General features: G+C 48.4%; 1 protein-coding gene across 1 annotated transcript in view; it reads right to left on the minus strand.

Moving 5' to 3' along the window:
• Positions 1-233: 233 nt before the first annotated feature.
• The window catches only part of POFUT2 (protein O-fucosyltransferase 2), a 186,212-nt gene continuing 164,574 nt past the window's right edge, over positions 234-21,871 (minus strand). The window contains exon 9 of the mRNA XM_078680558.1: positions 234-1,680. Within this exon, the coding sequence (XP_078536684.1) occupies positions 1,527-1,680 (154 nt within the window). The 3' untranslated portion in view covers positions 234-1,526. The remainder of the gene's footprint in view (positions 1,681-21,871) is intronic.

Raw genomic sequence — 21,871 nt, forward strand, 5'->3', positions numbered from 1 at the left:
CAGTATCCTTTATGGCTGACAAAACAGGTCCTTGTCCATTTGTTCCCGCAAATGAAATTGATTATGCAATCCAACTTTATTTTGGAGTAACTTAAGTGCATTGAAACTGTGTCAAAGGTGTTTGCGGACAAGCATTTTCAGAGTATAACAACTGCTCGCGAATTTGCAGGAAACACAAAGTCGGAAGGAACTTTTGAGAAGGGAGAATTGAACAAAATACAACACTCTGAGACTCTATAATACTGAAGTTTAATAAAAAGTGACCTGAATGGGACAATGAGACTGAAATTGTATGTACCGAAAGGAAAGAACAAGCAAGCGAGGTAGGTTAGCCATAGCCTTCAGAGTACACCAAGAATTTGGATTAACGAAGACTACCAGGGAGAAATCTCAATTTATATTACTGTATAAATAGTGAACAAGAATGCTTGATTGCATTAGATGCCAACTTGCCATCTAGTTATCTCATACTATCCCACCAAGCCCTATCCATGTAGTCTATACACAGCTCCTTTCATCTTCAAAAAAGTATGACATCATTTCCGGTAGATCTTCTTGTACAGGCGCGGAGAATCCCCACAAGAATCAAGGTTGGAAACAGGCAAGCGCACATTTTACAAGGGCCACAATGGTTGAGGGAATCTGTTCTTCTTTGTCTGTTACAGTCACATCCAGATCTCCAGTGATTGATAGATGTGGTCCTCATGACAGTCGTTTAGAGCCGCAGTGAAATAAGGTGGTCGACACAATTCAGTTTCAAATGTGAATTTACAAAAAACAAACGTGTAAAAAGCCACCTCACTGGCGTTCAATGTTGTTCCTATGGAGTTGTAAGAAGCCCACAAATGCAATCAGAACTTATTCTCAGTTACAGCCTCTTGTAGAAGACAGTGTCCTACCAGTGACCATAAACAGGTACCTCCTAGATGTACAATAATGAAGACAGATTTGATAACACACATTTCTTTTACAAGCCATATCAGAATAGCTGAAGTGTCCCAAGAGGATCTCATTAGAAACATTGTTATTAACACAACCGTTCTTCATCCAGGTGTACAAGAAAATACTTACAAAATGTTTGAGATAAGGAAAATGTTTTTTTTGTGGTCTTGCTTCATGAAACGGAAGCATTATGTTCTGAAACCTTTGTCTCTTACCAAGGATCCCGCAAAACTATGTCCTTGCACGGTATGGACAGTTCATATATACTGTGTTTAAGCAACATGTATTTTAGCCATTACAAAAAAGTTTAGTACATAATACAACAAAAAACTTTTAAAAGGCTGCTGGAAAAAAACACGAGAGCACCTGAATAAAACCTGCCACCAATGGCAAAAAATACTAATCTCCCTGTGCCACTGGCAGGGCAACCTCATTGAGGGAGTCAGTCTCTAAAGAGTACCTATTTTCCACATGGGTACATCCACGTTCCGCTGCGTTTAGCATGCTAAATCCAGGAATGCCACTACTCTTCAGAATTTTACAACACTACTCAGAAGATCGTGGTCTAGTGTTACCCCTTTAATTCAGTACACAATTTTCCAGTGGGTGGGCTGCTCACAGTTTTCCTCTTTGTCACCACAGAACCGATGGTATGTTGTCTTTGGATCCATGCCCAGAATTTCTCTTTCCTCATAAATCCGAAAGGAGAATGTTGAAACAGAGGTTCCTATGAAGTACCTGGATGGATGAGAACCACAATTTATTGAAGGTTGCCCGACATCAAATTTAAGACAAAAAACAAGATTTCCACTCACCAACGCACCACAGAGGGTTCTCTGGTAACAAGATATTGAAGTTTGAAGACAGGGTCTTTATTCAAGAGTCTGGTGGCACTTAGGTTGGGTATTAGTTATTTATCTAATATTAGGCCCTTAGGTTGCAGCAACAGCAGGTAGACTGTCAGGTCTTCCTTCTATCTCCAACTGTCCCTATCTCATAGCTTCAACATCACAACAGACCCACAAACATTCTATTACACCATTCACTCTCAGCATTCCAGACACCAGCTCAGACATGCAGGGAATGGGGACACATAAGATACTACAGCGCTTCCCTTCTTATAAGCAAAATAGCCCATTCCCTTTCATTTAAAGTGCAGGGATTCATAATCTCTCAATCTTAAAAATGCCTAGCTTACAGATTTACCCAACAAGAACCTGTTAAACTCTCCATAACCCACGCAAATAAACAAAGGCAACAAACAGTCACAGAAACTCTGTGGCAGGTCTAAAGGTCAGGCAACCTACAGCTCACATCAAACAAAGAAATGAGACAACTAGGTTGTGACTACCAATGCACAACGTTCCAAGTCTTGCAACCTTCTTGGAAATGACGTTTGGCCGCCACTTATCTGCACACTCAAACGTATACCATACATCATTTATGTATGCAGGACATATTGTCACAGATGCCCAGTCACGCAACAGATGCTTTCTTCTATAAACGGCGCCCGTCATTCCCAAATGTTCACATTCAAGGAACAAAACAAAAACGTAAAGTTTAACCCTATATCACCTCAACTCAAAATTCCCTTGACAAGAATCCAACATAAAGCCTATCATCACAACTATAAGCATACACAATGCCCCTAGACATCCATCGCCAGTTGCTTAACTACCCCCGTGACAGAGACTCAACAGCTGTAAGACTTCTCCATCTTTCCCAAGTAACACACAGAACCCCAGAGGAACAACACACTCCACCACAGGCTCCTGTACACATCATTTCTCCAACACGCCTCACACCCAGTCACACCAGCTGGCAAATCTATTCGACCAAGTTCCAGGCAGAAGAAAGCACTTAATCTGCAACCAGTAACCCACGCTTTTGAAACTGCCGCAGAAAAAGTCAGGACGTCTTTTGAACACAATGATGATAGCCTTCAGTAGACGCACACTGAATAAAACGCATCACAAAACAGTCACTAACATACTATGTCTTCCATTTGTACAGACTGCTGGCCTAGAGGAAATCTATAGCCATCACCTGCAACATTCAATCAAAGCTTGTAGGTATCACCCACAACCTCAAGGCGTACTACACTTCCCCATATTCTCACTTCATGGGGTATTGCCCATAGCAACCTCTTGTGATAGGGTACTTTTCTCCCATTTCACACTCAAGTTGACTCCCCCATGCAACTTCTCATAGCAGCATACTACTCTTTCACACCCCTGTCTGCTCCCTCATGCAACTCCTCAGAACAGGGTACTATACTTCCACAACTCCACATCCCATGGGTGGGCTAAGCCCCCAGACAACCTCTAGCAAAAGAGTAATGCTCTTTCCCCAGTTCGACCCAAATTGACACAACTCATCTTTCATAACAAGTTACTACTCTTCCACACATCCGTGTCACTTGAACATGCACATCTAGCATGTATCTACGCAACACGCAGATGGGTACTACACTCCCTTCCCCAAACTATTAACTAGACTCTGTAGGGTGATTAAAGTAAATGTTTACACTGTAATCCCAAAACAGACTGATTGTGAATAATTAACATTTCCAAACCGGCTCGCAGTACTAAGAATTCAGCACAGCACAAGCATTATTAAATACTGCAATTCCCAAATTACACAAATCAACTCACATATGTGAGAAGTTGGCCTGGTATATGATGTTCACTATTCTAGTGAGCACCTTGCACCAGTCCAAACAACCCTTATGGTGATGGTTGCTCAGTCAACCTTATAGACCAGCTATCCTAGGGGTAGCATGGACAAAAGCAGTCTTAGGCTAAACTCAAGAGGGCATGTGAAGCCAGCTGTTTTACCATATGCAAACCATTTAATACCACACAGGTTATATATTCAAAATATATATGTCTTTATTTCTAAAACAACCCTCTGAACTCTTTATGAGAACAGAAGCACAAGCGCATAACAAGTAACTTAATATAACACAAAAGTTGCACAAATATGGATAGGCCCTGGTGGCCCGCTAAACCATATACTAAAATAGTGGTATAAGGACCACGCCACGAACAATGGTAAGGCCTAGGGCCTTGGGAATCGCTGGGGCTACACTGGACTAACAATAGTTAGGGAGCAGGAGGCCCACGGGATGCGGGTGCAGTGTCTCAATGCACACGCGTGCACACATAGAAGTCAATGGGTGCGTAAAGTTAGAAAGTTAAAGTTTTAGGAGTCTTCCGACTGGACTAGAAGCTAACCACTTGAAACTAGGACACTAGGAGTGTAAACCTTTACAGGAGCACCGCAGTACTCGCGTTACCTCACCCACAGGAAGCGAGTGCATAGGTGTCAAAGTGTGTCGGGTTTCGTCATGGAGTTCTATGGAGCCTTGGCGAAAAGATTCTGCAGGCGACCAGGAGAGAAGAGTCCGGTTGGATCCAAGGGCGGATCGAGGATGTAGAGTACCTGAAAGCAGAGGGGACAGAGTCTGGGTCACTAGCCAGTGACCAGGAAGGAACCAGGCGATGTCGGGGAGCAATCAGGTGATGTCGTGAAGCTTGTCTCTGCAGCCATGTGGACCAGGAGGTGTCGACGACGACCAGGAGCTGGATACGGACTGTCCCACGAAGGCTCTCGCTGTCGGCGGTGTCGGTTCTCGATTCGGAGTCAACAGGCCTTAGCAAATGCAACCCACACAAGAATCGAAGATGGCTTCTGGATCAGACCCGCAAGGTCTGATGGGCTGCTCCTTTTCAGGGGAGCAAGGGCCAGTCTGGAGCAACCAGACCAGCATTGGAAATTCAAAGTTTCGTCGTCACAGAGGCCACTAGCCAACGGGCAAGTGACCGGACAGACGCGTCGAGCAGGAAAATGCAAAAGGGCCCCACGCAGCACTCGGTGAGTGTGGAGAGGTGATCTTCGGTGCAGTTGGTGCTCGGGGCTAGGGCTTCTCAATCCCCAATGCACAACTTCGAGGGTGCCTCAGAAGCTGCACGGAAAGCAATTCGCTGGCTTTCCAAGATGGCCGGTCCCACGTCTCGCGTCGCCTCCACGGGTCTCAGCTTTGCTGTGGCTCGGGCTGAAGGAAGTCTGGAAGTCCGGGTCTTGTCAGGCTCTGTGTTCAAGCTCCGGCGGGAGCAACGACAAAGCAAACCGTTGAGCGCTTGATGGTGCCTGCTTGCACTGGGTGGTCACTCCTTGACCACAAGGGAGATTCTTCAGTCTTCTACGTCGAGTAGGATGTCGAAGGGTCCAGAGTTTCGTATCAGAGTTTCAGTCAGGATAAATCTAAAGTCTCGGGACTCAGCTCCTGCCTATATACCAAATCTAGGGGCTGGATTACCTGCTAGGTCCCACCTATGGGTGGGACCCAGGAAGGGGGTGGTTACACCCCTTTCCCTTTGTCCAGTTTCGCGCCAGAGCTGGGGTGCCCCAGCACCGGTTTGAACTAGACTATGCATGGGACACCTTGTGTGCCCCAGGCAGTCTCTCATTTCATTCAGCCCTCCCTGCCCCAATACACTATAGCCTGTTTGGGGTGGTGCTAGCACCTCCCTGTGACAGGAAACCTATTGTCCAAGCCTCCCTCGCTGGAAGGACTCCCAGCAGCAGGAGGTCAGACTTGTGTCTGTGGCAGCAGCATCCATTTTGTGATGCTGAGGCTCTGGTTAACTTTAACCGGGATTAATTGAAGTAACATGTTTTCTCCCTTTAGAAGGGTGGAATGCTACCCCCGTCGCCAGAACTGGCGAGGGGGTAGTATTCCAAAGCGTATGACACCTTACACAACATGTTTTGATAAAGCCAAACCAAAGATAGCATCTGACCGCGAGGTACATAATGCATTTAAGAGTATATGGTATGGCAATATCCCAGAACAGCTATAAGGACATGGTTCCGAAAGCTGCAGACAGGCTCAGCTCATGCCAGAGCACCATCTCACATAAAACCAAGCACTCTGCCTTCAGGATTGTTAAGGCCTGCCATAGGAGTGACTTATAGGTGCATATGTGTTCAGATATAAGGTTAGACTTAGGAATACTATATCTAAGCAAGGGGTGATTACACGACCTTGCCCCCGCTGAGTGATCAGCCAGTTGTGTCAGTTTGGATGGCCAGCCAGGGGTAGCAAAAGATATGCTGCAGCCCCAGGTAGGCCTTGGGTGCACCTATGCCCTGGCTACCTATAGTACACTGTACAGGGACTCATAAGAGTGACCCACATCCCAATTGGTGATGTACCTAAAGTACATGGTGTGAAATTTAGAGAGAGAACAGCAGGGCTGTGGGTCTGATTAGCAGGCCCACAGACACATTAAGTCGAAAACCAGTGAAGCAAAAAATGGGGTGACCATAGGAAAGCAGACCCTACTCTCCTACAACATATAAACTTACTAACCCAACACATGCATTACTGTCGGACCTGGCCTGTTTTGCAGGGTTATCCCTAAACCTTTTGCCTTCCTCTGCCTATTTTTCCGACCTTCTTTTTGTTGGCTTTAGGACTCTGGGCACTTTACCACTGCTAATCAGTGCTAAAGTGCATGTGCTCTCTCCTCTCAAACATGGTATGGATGGTTTTCACGGTTTGGCATATTTAATTTACTTTTGAGTCCCTTGAAACATGGTATCCCATATGGCCAGGGCAACAATTGAATACTACAAGTGGGCCTGCAGCACAGACTGTGCCACCCACGGAAATAGCCTTTCAAACCTGTCTCAGGCCTGCCACTGCAGGGCATGCGAGGGCAGTTTACTGCAACGTTAATTTGGTCTTTAAAAAGAACTTGTCAAGCCCTAAACTCTCCTTTTATTACACTTAGGTCACCCCCTAAGGTAGGCCCTAGGTAGCCCTATGGGCAGGTTGCTGTGTAAGTAAAAGTAGGACATGTGCCTTTATTGTATGGCATATCCTGGTAGTGACAAACAGCATTTGCTGTGAGGCCAATTCCTCTCAGACTAGCCTTGGGAATTCCCTTATATAAATGTAAGTAGTCATTTCTGATCTGAAAGGAGCAGCTTGCCATGTTTGCTATGTTCAGAATGGTAGTGATAAATCCTGCTTACTGATGTAGTTGGATTTTACATTACTATTTTAGAAATGGCACTTTTAGAAAGTGGGCATTTCTCTGTGCTTATGACTCTTTGTGCTGTGCAGCCTGACTCCAATCCACGTCTGGGCCTGCGTGGAAGCTACACTTTGCGCATTCTTTCCAGATAGCCATCACACAGGAAGGGTTGGGTGGGGCAGGGTTACATCTGCATTCATCTACATACTGATGGTCTTCGGGGCTGGGAGAGGGGGTTCGTACTTTACATTTGTAGAGGCTGTGTTCTGCACTCACATTAAGGGCTAATTTACCTCTACTGATGTCTGAAGCTAGGGCTGGATTAAAGGGATTGTTGCGCACTTCTAGTCCTTTTGAAGTTACCCCTTGAACAAAGACAATTGTGAGTTTTAGTACAGGGGTTCTGACCCCATAATTTTAGACACTGTGTGGGGCTTCTAACTAGACGCTGCTGGCTCTACATGCTGCACTGTGCCAGAGGCCTGCTGTGCTGCTAAGAGGAACAACCATTTGGACTATTTGCTGTTGTGCTGGCCTGCTACATGTTGGGCTGCTGGAGAGACTGTCACCCTGCATTTGGTCTCTTGTGCTGGCCTGCTTGCCTACTCCCTTCTTTGTGCCTCGGTGTTCTCCAGGGGATGTCTCCTCCCTGTTCTTTGGAAAGCTCATGAATGAAAGGAATTCTACTAAAACGACCTGAAAATGTCTGAGGGAGTCAGCAACTGGTGAATCGTCTATAAGGCATTTGCATACATCAGTGCGAGTTAGGTGCCCCATATGCTGGTGTTGTTCTTAGGACAAGAGAGTGCTAAGTGCTCCTTCGGTTCCCAGATAGTTCTGGTCGGAGCAATCGTGTGTCGCCTGGACTGGAATCCTTTCGCACAGTTCATGTGCCTATAAAGGCCAAGCAGAGCGGCTGCTAACCAAGTGATTTAACGGAGTATCTTGTGCCTTACGTTACATGTGGCCCCTCTTCAGTGAGGGGACCGCGACATAAGACACCTGAGTAAGAGTGGGGGGACAGTGCCGTCCAGTGGCACAATCCCTCCATACAAGGAAGCAGACACCAGCTATTTGAAACCCGACCCAGTGGGGCCCTTCTGCAGGGAAGCCGCCATTCTGGGAGAAGAACTCTCCTGTTGCTACCTTCTGCCCCTTTCGCCGCCTTTGGTCCAGACAGAGCGGGCCCCCGGGGAAACCGAGGGCTGCTCTCAGTACCAGGAATACAGTGGGGCCCAGAGGGAGCAGAGCCGCCATTCCGCTCTCCCTTCAGGGGCACCACCGCCTCTATTTTGGCTAAGAGGGAGCAGCCCGGGTGTCAATGAAGGGCTCCGGGCTTGTCACCATGTAGAAGACATTGTCGGTATACACACGGTGGGACGAGGAGAGGTCTCCCCGCCCGGAACCACAGTGTGCGTCTCCCACCCCTCCCCCATTGTGCTTGGGACATATCTTGGGGGGGATCACGCTTTCTTTCCTCTTGTGCATTACGGGGAGTTGCCCCAAGTAAGACCACCATCCTCCTGTTACAGCTCCCATTATAGCACCACATTTCCGCCAAAAGAGGCAACTATATTACCAGGAGCTAGGAGTGGTCATGCTTAGTTGGCTGACTGGGCTACCACTATTACGGTATCCTGCATAATAGGCGTGCAGGTGCTTCCGCCCACTATGTCCTCCTTGTAGGTTGTTGATTTAATCTGACAGTCTGCATTACTGGTGTGATCTTAATCGTTGTACCATGTCTGGGCCAGAATTCGATACATTTTAAAGTATATGCACTGTAATGTTGGACACTTGCATAGGGTGCAAAGTATTTATGATTCATGCATAACGTGCCATGCATTTATGGTGACGTGATGACTTGTGTTTTTTTGTTGTTGTCATAATCTGATTTGCATTCCATGCCTTAGAGCCTCACTGATATATGTTGTTTTATGCCTTGCATTGCTCAAGATAACGAGTACTATATAAGTGACTGCATAATATGCACAGTAATTATGACTTATGTTGTCTTGGTCTTGTGTTATGTATAACATACTATATATATTTTATATAATCCTGTGTGGAGTCTCTTTTGTGGTGTGTTCATTGCCTCTGATGATAGGCCCGACAGCTCCGAGCCAAGCTACCAGATGGTGAGGAAAAGTTAGCTTTGGTGTGTAACTTACTTGCCCTGACAAGAGTGGTGGGTTCTGCCTGGCATAGTTGCGTACCCTATCCAACCAGAAACCCCCCTTTCTAACATTAACCAATAAGATGTATATTGCACATATCAATATACAAGAATCACCAACCAAATAACCTTCACAGTTAGTGTGATACAAGGCACATTTCTTAACATGACTACATAGAATATGAGCTCCATGAATGCCAAATGCCTGTGCTTATTTATTAATTGAATGTCATATTTTAACTTCATAACATGACAAATGCCAAGTAGTTGATGTTTCGACTTCACGTGACTTCAGGACACAGTGTACCCTTAAAGAAGACACTCATTTGTATCTCCAATGTCCATGGAGACAGTCCTACTTCTCTATTTAAACTAACTAGGAGGGCTTGGGTAGTCTTTCTTCAATGTCTCAAGACTTGTCCCAATCAGACATTAGTTTACTACCCTCCTTTAGGATTTTAAATTTTACAAAGCCAGAACCTCCACTCCGACACCCAGCTCTGAAATTCTAGACACTGGTGAGTCCTCATAAACAAGTTGTGCTACTATGCCCCCAAACACCACACCCTCTTCTTCAAGTACCAACTGACATACAAATACATGGGAAGGAAAGTCTCAAATTACCTAGTACTGCCCATTGTCACAAGACCCCTGTACATCACTTTGACCACAATGCTAGCCTGAGCCACTGCATCTCCTTTGGTCACGGCACACTAGGCACCATAAAATAAGCTGAATGCGTGTATCAAGCATGCTTAGAGATCACATGCTGTCCTCTTCATATTCTGTCAGGCCTCAACGCACTCAACAGAGTTCTTGATGGTCATGCAGTGCACGCCCCTCTAGCGATGTAGGCAGAGCGGGTATTTCTTAACAGAGCTGTGAGTGGTCTTGTGATGATATGTGAGGCCAGCACATATGCTTCAAGTGGAGAAACATGTCTCAGTACATTAATACCAACCGTGCACACATGACCCTCCAAAGGCCAGGACTAGCTTGTGCCAGACAGTTAGAAAAAACGTACTACACACTCACCAACACTTCGTCTAATGTTACCATCACCATGGAATGTATTACTACCGAAGCTCCATTGTCATTTCAGATTCATTCTTAATATGAAGGAGATGTTCTGCCCTCTCCCACTGTCTCCACAGCATTGTCTATAACCTTAGGATTGTGCACTGGGACACTTCACCTCAGTTTATAACTCTCCTCAGCTGGCCATTTGTCCTTGCAAAACCTTGCCCACACTCTTCACTAGGCCCCTCCTGCCCAGTATCTTGGGCTGGAATCACTTTCCTGTGGACTTGAGGGTAGGTGGCCCCAGACCAGTCCGCCACAGTTACATAGCCCCAAACTGCCATCAGAGCCTTGCTGCATTTTCAAGCAGGTCCTTGACAACTCAACACCAAAATGTAGTTGGAGGGCAAGGTCTTCCTACAAGAGTCTGCAGCCACTTAGGTAGGAGGTAATTTTTTTATTTCATTTTACGTACGTTGTGTAAGGAAACAGGCTTTTTGCAAGTTCGCCCTCACACAGGCACTAGTGTAATGGCTCTGAAATGAACCAAGCTCTGCTAATCAGGAATTAGTGCACGTCCTGACCATTAAAAAGGTACATGGCTGATTGACTTGTTAAAATCTGGATTGTGGCGTAAACATTATCGGCGCCATCTTGTCCTTTTCAGATCAATACGTGCGCGTAAGCAGCAACCATTTTGATTGCCATGGCCTCTCTGCCCACTCCCAATAGCCAGCGTCTCTCTCTCCCCCTCACTCCCCGGCCTCGCAAGCATCCTCGACGGCCCCCGGTCTGTCCTGCTTGGGTCATAAACGCACCTCCAGCGCGACCCTGTCTCCGAGCCACATCCCGTGCTGAACCCCCCTCACTATTTCATCTCATTCATAGAACAGGCCCTTTTGATAACCTCTTCCTCCCTGCCCGATTGTCCGGCCTGACCCCAGGCCATCACATAGCTCAACAGATGCAGTTTATTGCCCCCTACAGTAGGACCTCGCCCCACATCAAAGGAGCGGGGATTAATCAATGCCTTCACACCCCTAGATCCGACCGATCGCCCACATTCCTGTTCCCAGCGGAATGTCCAGCTGCGCGATAGCCATCATGCTGAGATTCGGGTGGGGACCTCTACTGTAGATATGTGTGAGAACGGGCCTGAGCCGGAGATTCCAAAGATGCCTTTTGAACTTTAAAGCAATACCACGGATGTCATAAATGTAATAAAGCCATAAACCTGTGTATAAGAGGCCAGGCTTCAGAGATGCGGTTAGAGCACCTCGAAACGATACCTCGTTGTCCGATCTGATGTGTTCTGCTCCGTCGGAATAAACTCCTGTTTCCTGCCTTCTGTCTCCAGTGCCTGCCTCTTTATTTGGTAACCGTGAGTTGGGTGAGAGGCGGCTAACGCCGGGCAAACCTTGAAAGGGGGTAATCGACCTGATCTGCCTGACCCCTTTTTCTACAATTGGCGTCCCAAACGTGGGGCCCATCAGCGACACGTGGATCCAGTGGGAGAGGTCCTGACGACGGAGTGAACGACTGCAACGTTCGGGAAGTGCACCTGCCCGATAGACCCTCGTCTGGCAGCCGATCATCCGAACTTCACTGGTTCCGAGCAGACCTCTCTCGAGTGATTTACGGTCCTGACTGGGAACCATCAGGAGTGCCACGACAGGAGATAGAGGACGATCGGGCGCTGGAATCGGAAGACAGGAAACTGTCCATGCGGTCCGGGTAAGGTCGTGTAACACGACAAACTGTGAAATATTTGATTGATTGATTGGAAAATACTAGTATTACTCTCCGAATTGTTGGTTCTCTTGGAGATTCTCTGTCTGCAAACGGAGAGGAATAGAAAGTATTCTCTCTTCCTTTGCAGGTGAAGGGTAGGTAACGCAGGCCTTTGCCCCCGTTGTAATCTGTCGTGCCTATCTTTCTCCCCCACTGATTGATTGTTTGCCCAAACATTGCTTGTTCGAGGATTGTTTTCTCGAGAATTCTCTGTCTACAAACGGGGAAGGATTAAAGTATTCTGTCCTCCTTTGCAGATAGTGAAGAATAGGTAACGCAGGCCTTTGACCCCGTTGTAACCCGTCGTGCCTATTTCTTTCTCGCCACTGATTGTTTGATTGAACGGACATTAATTGTTCGACATTGGTTCTTTGGAGGTATTCTCTGCTTACAAATAACGTGGAATAGAGATATTCTGTCTAGTCTTTGTAAGCAGTGAAAGGGTAGGTAGCGCTGGCTTTTGCCCCCGTTGTAACCCGCCGCGCCTATTTGATTCCTCATTTGATTGATTGATTGTTTGTCCGAACATTGACTGTTTGGAATTGGTTCTCTCTTTGGGTATTCCCTATTTGCGAATACTGTAGAATAGAAATATTCTGTCTAGTCTTCGCAAAGTAGTGAAGGATAGGTAGTGCAGACTTTTGTCCCCATTGTAACCCGTCATGCCTATCTTCTCCCCATTGTTCAGTAGTTGGTTCAGCCCGGACCGCTTATTAGAGGTGGATCATCCGGCTCCTCTGGAGGGCACCCCTAATAAGGATATGTTTTTAAAGTATGGACTAGTCGCCGTAGCTTATAGTAAGTTATGGCATAAATATACTAAAAAGGATCAGGAAAGTCAGTGGCCACGGATAGGATCCTTCGATGACGCAAAAATAAGCGTGCTGGAAACAGCCCTTTGTAACAATAAAACAATGCCCACTATGCTTGATAGTTTCGGCATGTGGCGCAAGGAGACGGAACAACGAAAGAAAAGAAACAAAGTCAGACTAGAGAAAGAATTGCGAAAAGCAGCTCATTTAGCCGCGAGCAAGTTGAAAGAAGAGATAAAGGAAAGAGAGGGAGCTAGACTGAAGCAAGAATCCGAGACATCGAGCCAATGTCCCGTTAGAACAACCTCTACGCTTTACCCTGAGCTACCTTCGAAGCAGCGAGCGAACGATGATCTACTGCTAGGTCCCCCGATCATCTACATGCCCCCTCCATACGCCCCTTCCCAACCTCTAGTGCAACGCACGCAACCCCCTAGCACAGATGAGAGCAGTGCCAGAGCCTCGGTCCTCACGGCCTCCGCGCCGGCCGAGCCCCTTGTACTCAGCACAGCGCAAGCAGCAACATTAGATGAGCCCGAAACTGAGAAGAAAGACTCTGCTAGGCTCAATCGATTGAGTAAGAATGAACGAGCAGGGATTGATAAGATCGTAAAGACGCTAGTAGAGCGGAAAGAAAACGACGATTACGTGACAGATATATGCAATACATATGCTGATAACCACAAACGACACTTTGTTGCACGTTTTTGTTATCACACCCTTAACGCCTATGAAGAATGGTATCGTAACAAAGGTCCTGAAAGCCTAACGACTCTGTATAGAAAAGTCGACATTGGAGAGCAGGGCGAGGGTGATGTGACGGACCTCTTCTCGCGCACGCTTGAAGTCTTCCGCCACCTCACTGAACAAAGATTAGAAGCCGACACCACGACGCCTGTAGCGACTGAACCTTAGACCGAGAGAACGGACACCATGATGCCAATAAGAGAAGCGGCACCTTATTGGGTTCCCTCACGAGGACAGGGAACACACGACGATATTAACCACCAAGATGCGAGAGGGAGGTTAGTGTACAACTGGGTCTACCAACCCTGGGATCGGCAAGACATCCTGACTTTCCGAAAGTCCTTGCCCGATCTACGAAAGAACCCCACTGCCTTCTACACAGAATTAGGCACCGCCTTGGGTTCGACGATTATGACCCTAGCGGACATCGACTTGTTTTTCGGGCTATGTCTGCCAGCTGATGTGTGGAAGCAAATCCGGAAAGTCGACCACCTTGAGCTGTTCGGACATACCTGGTCACAACTCGATGGCATAGACAAACAGGGAGAGCCCGGACAGAAACCCTTGAAATCGATTCTAGACCTGCCAGACAAAATAGTACTAAAACTGAAAACCATAGTACCAGAAAAGAAGGTGGACTGGTCGATAGTAACGGCTTGCTGCCAGAAACCACAGGAAGACGCCTCAGAATATTTCTCCCGGTTCGAAACGGTGTTCTCCGATTACAGTGGCCAGGACATGACCTCTGCGACCGGACATCACTTGTTCGTCCAGAACTTTGTAAAAGGCCTGACACCAGAAGTCTCGCAAAAACTGCAGACTAGTGAAAGTAGGTGGGCTGCCTCCAAACCCGCGGCTATCCTTCAGATGGCTCAATACTACGAACGGCAAAAGAACGAGAACGATAGGGCGACTGAGAAAAAGAAAAAGGACTTGAAAGAACGAGTGATGATTGCTCAATTGCAAGGAGTGACGACAGGAAGGGAACAGTATAGAGGAAACTACCAGTCAAATGCTCCTAGAAATCCACCCCCAAGAGACCGCACACCCGCACCCGGCGCTCAACGAACAGACCTCGATGAGAACCAGTGTGCGTTTTGCAAAGGATATGGGCATTGGAAGTCCCAGTGCCCGATCCTGCTAGAAATGTACAAAAATAGGGACGCAAAAGACGTAGCGGGTGGGCCGAAAAATAGAGGACAGGGACGAGGGCACGCAAACGACGCCAGCAATGACAGATCAGGCAGACCGAACACTTTTGACCACCCCCGACGGAACCAATGCCAGCAGACTGACTGTGACGATGCCCGCGACTTTGCATAGGACTGCCTAGGGCAAGGGAGGGATCCAGTCGAGCTCTATGTTGACCAGCAAGGTCCTTATGTCACCGCTAAGGTCCTAGGTATGAAGTCTCCATTTCTGGTAGACACTGGCGCGACACGTAGTGCGTTATCTAAACGACTGATTCCCAGGGCACCCTTGTCTGGCTCACACATAACATCAATAGGCTTTGATGGAACGCCCTCCACTAACCCCTTATCCGCACCGGTTTCCTTCGACTTGGACAGTAACCCCACTGACACGATGTTTCTGCTTTCCTCCTACACCCCCGATGCCATTATGGGACTTGACTTACTGAAGCATTTCCGAGCTACTATCAGGTGTTCACAGGACGGAGTTCGAGTCATTCTGTATGATAACCCGACTTTGCTCAGACCTCATCCCGCACGACACATGTTCTCCATCTCTGACGCTGACGCATCCTTACTTGACTCTCTACCTCTGTATCTGTGGGCTAAAACTGACGCTGACGTAGGACGAATGATGATCGACCCCGTGCACATAACTGTTCGCCAAGATGCGATACTCCCAAAACTCCCACAGTATCGGATATCGCCCGAAGGTGAGAAGGCATTGGTAATGATAATCCAGTCCCTGGTAGAGGCAGGAGTGGTAGAGGAAGTAGTCAGCAATATTTGCAACAGCCCTATCCTACCCATTGTGAAGAAGCAGGGCGAGGGAGATGAGAAAGCGTACCGCTTCATCATCGACCTTCGAGAGGTCAACAAGGTAGTTGTACCTCAGTACCCCGTAGTCTCAGATATCGCCACCATTCTGACCCTGATTCCTTCCACAGCCACCACCTTCACTGTAATAGACCTCAAGAACGCTTTCTTCTCCATCCCCATCCACCCAGACAGCCGCTACCTTTTCGGCTTCACGTTAAAATCCCGCTCATATAGATTTTGTAGAGCTCCCCAAGGTTACACAGAAAGTCCCAGCATCTATAGCCAGGCCCTCAAGAGACAGCTGGACACCGTTCAGCTACCGGAGGGAGTGGTGTTGATACAGTACGTCGATGACATCCTTTTGGCGGCCGACACCACTCCACTTGCAGTCACAGCCACCATCCAACTCTTGCACTTCCTTGCGGAAAATGGCCACAAGGTCTCCAAGAGAAAGTTGCAATTCTGCCAACCCCAGGTCACCTACCTAGGCCACCTCTTGTCCAAAGACGGGAGAAAGCTTACACCCGATCGAATTCAGGCCATTCTAGAAACCCCTGTCCCAAAGACCCAGAAACAAGTCCGCTCCCTGGTAGGCCTCACCTCCTTCTGCCGGCAGTGGTTGCCAAATTTCAGTCACATTGTAAAGCCACTACTTTCCCTACTAGCCAAAGATGTCCCCTTCCCACTCCCTTGGACCCCCGAATGCCAATCTTCCTTCAAAGAACTTCGAGACGCCCTTTGTTCTGCACCAGTCCTAGGAACCCCCGATTACACCAAGCCCTTCTCTCTCTACACTCACGAAAGGGAGGGGTGCGCTTTGTCTGTCCTGACTCAAACTATTGGCCCCAAGCAACGACCATGTGCCTATTTCTCTGCCACCCTTGACCCCATAGCGAGAGCCTTGCTTGCCTGCCTTCGAGCCGTAGCTGCCGCTGCTGTCTTTATCCGACAAAGTGAGGGGATCGTACTATCGAATTCCCTCACGGTATTAGTGCCCCATGCTGTTGACACCCTCCTAAACCAGACTAAGACGCAACACCTGACTAGCGCACGACTGACTGGATACGAACTGACTCTGCTTGCACCCCACATCACGCTGAAAAGATGCACCACACTGAACCCAGCCACCTTGTTGCCTCTGCCCGAAAACGACCCAAATGTCCCCCCTATACATGACTGTGTGACCCTCACAGACGAACAGACTAGGAGTAGAGTTGACCTCCGAGGCACCGCCTTCACAGACCCTGACGGAGAGCTATGGGTAGACTGCTCTTGCATCAAACTCTCCGACGGCACCACCTCAGCTGCCTATGCAGTAACGACAGCCCGAACAGTAATTGAGACAGCCCGCATCACACAACGATCCGCACAGGCGGCAGAACTGATTGCCCTCACACGAGCATGTATTATAGCGACAGGGACCACGGCAAACATTTACACGGACAGCCAGTACGCCTTCGGAGTGGTTCACCATTTTGGACTCTTGTGGAGAGAAAGGGGATTCCTGACGTCCCACGGCACGCCCATCCTCCACGGAGATCTAGTCTCCGCCCTGATTGAAGCAGTTCTCCTCCCCAAACGATTAGCCGTAATCAAGTGCCAGGCACACAGGAAGGTGACAGACTTAGTCGGACAGGGAAACGCACTGGCCGACATCACTGCTCGAACCACAGCCGAAAATAGGACGACGACTCACATGTACGTGACTAGGTCACAAGCTGAAAAATGGACGGACGCTAGGGAGACTATTAGGGACATCCAGATGGCCAGCTCACCACACGAATTGACTGAATGGGCACGGGTGGGATTGAAAGACGATGAAGGCTGCTGGCGGACAAAGGACACTAACAAATGGTTGCTACCAAACTCGTACCTGATCCCCATACTGACTATGGCTCACTCCCCTGCACACATAGGATCTGCCCCCATGATCGAACTCATCTCCAAGGTCTGGCACAACGACAAAATCCCCAACTCAGCCAGACGCCTGGTCCAGCAATGCCTTATCTGCCTGCAACACAACCCTGGGAAAGGAACTGTGGTACCCCGGGGAGGGTTTGGGGTCCCCGACCATCCTTTTGAGGTCCTCCAGATGGACTACATCCAACTAGAAAGATGCCAAAGCCTGAAGTATGTATTAGTCATTGTGTGTGCCTTCAGCAAATGGGTAGAAGCCTATCCAACCCGTGATAACACTGCCATGACCACTGCCAAGGTACTACTGAAAGAGTTTTTCCCTCGCTACAGTCTTTGTCGAATTCTATGGAGCGACAACGGCCCCCACTACATAGCTGAAGTTATCCAACTAATCTTGAAAGGGTTGGGTGTAAAACAGAGGTTTCATGCAGTCTTTCACCCCCAATCTGCTGGCTTAGTTGAGCGACACAACGCCACACTGAAACTAAAACTGTCGAAGATAGTGGCCACCACAGAACTTAAATGGCCAGATGCCCTCCCACTGGCATTGCTATCGATGCGCTCCACTCCCACTAAGCACCATTTGACCCCCTACGAGGTTGTATTTGGGCGACCGATGAACCTCTGGACTGCCCCTAAACCGACCTCCATTCACGACGTCCCGGATGTCCTACTGTCTGATTACTTGTGCAAATTGACTAAAACATTGTCTGTCATTCATCAGCAGGTGCAGCAGGCCATCCCCGATGCTTCCAGGGGTCCGGGTCACGATATCCAACCGGGGGATTATGTGCTGATCCGAAATTTCCAACGGGCAAAGAGTCTGGAACCCCGGTGGACGGGCCCCTGGCAAGTACTGATCACCACCCGGACGGCTGTTCGAGTGGAGGGGAAACGGCACTGTCTGCATGCACACCACTGTAAGAAGGTCTCCTCGACCCTGGCCACGACAGAAAACGTCAGCACCCAAGAAGAGCTCCTGAACAAAGACCGGCCGTCACTGAACTGTCATCCTGATACCGAGGCACTCGAACTTGCAAAATTCTCTGATCCCACTGTGCCATCCAGGGAAGGGTATTTCCTGCGTCGAAAGGAGGGAGCTTCGGCTAAGTAGACCACGGACTAAGTTGAATCTCAGAACGGTAGCCTAAACACAACCAAGGGTTACCCGGAGAGAAGCTAAACGAAGTCTGCGGTTCTGCCCACTACCGAGCACCTCGAAGATGATGGAAGCGCCAGATTAGAAGATGATGGAAGCAACCGGAAATACCCACTACAGGAACCCAAAGACTGACAGTATGCACAAATCAAAGACAATTGCCCTTTTCATTGTCCTCCTCTTTTGCCTCCTCCTCATGACTTCCTTCTGGATCGTGGAAGAGAGCGCACCCGCTCATCAAATATTGCTGACCACTGCACAGCCAACCACTATGAAAGAGCATCACCTGATCTCCCTTTCGCCTCAGCTCCGACAAAGGCGTAAGGAGTTCTGGAACAATTCCTTCATGCAACTGTTGCACCAACACAACCTTGCCGCCAACGCCACAAACTGCTGGATCTGCGGGTTGCTCCCGCATGCCACCGGACACTCCATCCCTTTCATCCCTTCCCCTTTCTCAGTTCACGGCTCCTGCCTTGCCTGGTTGATCCTCTTGCAAGAGAGCTACAAGGACAACGCCACTTCTGGTCAAACAGTGTCACACTCCTACCATGGGTTCTGGCTGAACAAAACCGGGAGGACATCTGCTCCCTTTTGTCCTTTGACCTCTGGTTCCTCCTTCCGTATGGACATCCCTGCCAAGGAACGAGTTGAAATGCAGGTGTTCCATAATCCAGCCAGACCCACCTTCTCCTACCTACGGAAACGAACTGCTGCCACTCTGACTGTGGCTCTGTCTGTTATCAATGTCACGGGCCTCGTGTGCCTCGAAGGCCTGGGAACACAGCTGGTGGGTCACAGTTCCTGCCACATCACCAGAACATTGGACTCAATTGATCCCCCCTCCTTTGTTGCCTCTCCGAATATGTACTTTGTTTGTGGCACCAAAGCTTACACTTGGCTTCCAAAAGGTTGGGGGGGGTACTTGCTACATCGCCTTCATTCTCCCTCCAACGTACGTGGCCCCAGCAAACCATCACCGGCAGAAGCGCGCAAGAGACATTGAACAAGCCGACTCCACCGGAGCACAGTTCCTGGATGCAGTGAAGGGACTTGTTCCTCTGTGGGGCCCAATGGCAAACAGCCGCGCCATCCGGCACCTGACCCAGGCAGTAGAAACGACCATGAACATCACGGCTGGCATCCTCACTAACAATACGGCCGAGCTTCAGGCAGTCCGCCTGGTGGCTCTTCAGAACCGCCTTGTTCTAGATGTGGTTCTAGCTGACCGTGGAGGAGCATGCCGCATCATCGGATCCAGCTGTTGCACCTATGTGCCAGATAACTCGCCCTCAGTCTACAAAGCAATCGAGCACCTCCACAGACTTTCCTCAGAGGTTCACCAGGAGCAAGAAGGATGGTCGCTTGGGAGCTGGTTTTGGGGTACTTTGAAGGACTGGGGATGGAGGTTGTTTACATTTATATTGATACCGGTTGTGGTACTGTGTGGGTGTTGCCTAGGTATTCTATGCTTGCCACCTTTGTGTTCACTCATTACTAACTGCATGTGCCCTAAGACTCCGAATTTCGAAGCTGAACGTATGAAAGCTTTGTATGATATCGAAATACGTAATATAATGGGGATAGACATAAATTGACAAGCTGGCTAGATATGTTGAAAAGGGAGGACTGTTAAAATCTGGATTGTGGCGTAAACATTATCGGCGCCATCTTGTCCTTTTCAGATCCATACGCGCGCGTAAGCAGCAACCATTTTGATTGCCATGGCCTCTCTGCCCACTCCCGATAGCCAGCGTCTCTCTCTCCCCCTCACTCCCCGGCCTCGCAAGCATCCCCGACGGCCCCCGGTCTCTCCTGCTTGGGTCATAAACGCACCTCCAGCGCGACCCTGTCTCCGAGCCACATCCCGTGCTGAACCCCCCTCACTCTTTCATCTCATTCATAGAACTGGCCCTTTTGATAACCTCTTCCTCCCTGCCCGATTGTCCGGCCTGACCCCAGGCCATCACATAGTTCAACAGATGCAGTTTATTGCCCCCTACAGTAGGACCTCGCCCCACATCAAAGAAGCGGGGATTAATCAATGCCTTCACACCCCTAGATCCGACCGATCGCCCACATTCCTGTTCCCAGCGGAATGTCCAGCAGCGCGATAGCCATCATGCTGAGATTCGGGTGGGGACCTCTACTGTAGATATGTGTGAGAACGGGCCTGAGCCGGGGATTCCAAAGATGCCTTTTGAAGTTTAAAGCAATACCACGGATGTCATAAATGTAATAAAGCCATAAACCTGTGTATAAGAGGCCAGGCTTCAGAGATGCGGTTAGAGCACCTCGAAACGATACCTCGTTATCCGATCTGATGTGTTCTGCTCCGTCGGAATAAACTCCTGTTTCCTGCCTTCTGTCCCCAGCGCCTGCCTCTTTATTTGGTAACCGTGAGTTGGGTGAGAGGCGGCTAACGCCGGGCAAACCTTGAAAGGGGGTAATCGACCTGATCTGCCTGACCCCTTTTTCTACAGACTTACAAGTAGGTTGAGCTGTGCAAATTAGGTGCAAGTCCCTAGTATATGTTACCTGGTGTACCTAGGGCTTGTAAGTTGAAGTGTTTCTGGTGGACTACAGCACTAGTTGGTCACCACTAGGAAGACATGGTATACTATGTCTCCCAGACTGCCACTGCAGACTGGTAGAGCAGTTTTAAACAGCGAATTCGATTTTATGTAATTGCAAAGCCCAGTCATCTTTTTTTAAAATATATATAAGTCATACCTAAGGTAGGAATGCAAAGCCCCAAGCAAGGATTCTGTATATTAAAAGGTGGAACATGTACTTTTACATGCTCCAGCAGTAAAATTCCTAAATTGTCGTTTTTACTGTTGAAAGGTTAGTCGCCCCATTGGCAAGTACAGAGTTACAGGATGACATCTCAGCCCTGCTAACTTCTGAATGGGACCACTAAAATTGGTACTGTAAGGTATCAAATGAATCACTGCATTAAATCTGATTTAATTGTTACATTGAATTTAATGTCACTGGTGGACAAAGTGTAACTTTAGAAGTTCCCACTTTAGTGCCCGTTTATGGTTGCACACAGTGACTGTCCTCCCAGACAGCCATCTGCCTTCCTGAAAAGACGTGTGAACGACTTCCAGGAAAGGACACAATAGTAGCCTGCATGGGGGAAAGAGTTGCGCCTCTCCCTGGCAGGAAGCCACACTGGAGTTAGCCCAAAAGAAAAGCTTCAGAGTAGAAGCCACCTTTGAATGGCAAACGACCAACACTTGGGA

This window comes from Lissotriton helveticus, chromosome 3_1, assembly GCF_964261635.1.
Source record: "Lissotriton helveticus chromosome 3_1, aLisHel1.1, whole genome shotgun sequence".
NCBI lineage: Eukaryota > Metazoa > Chordata > Amphibia > Caudata > Salamandridae > Lissotriton > Lissotriton helveticus.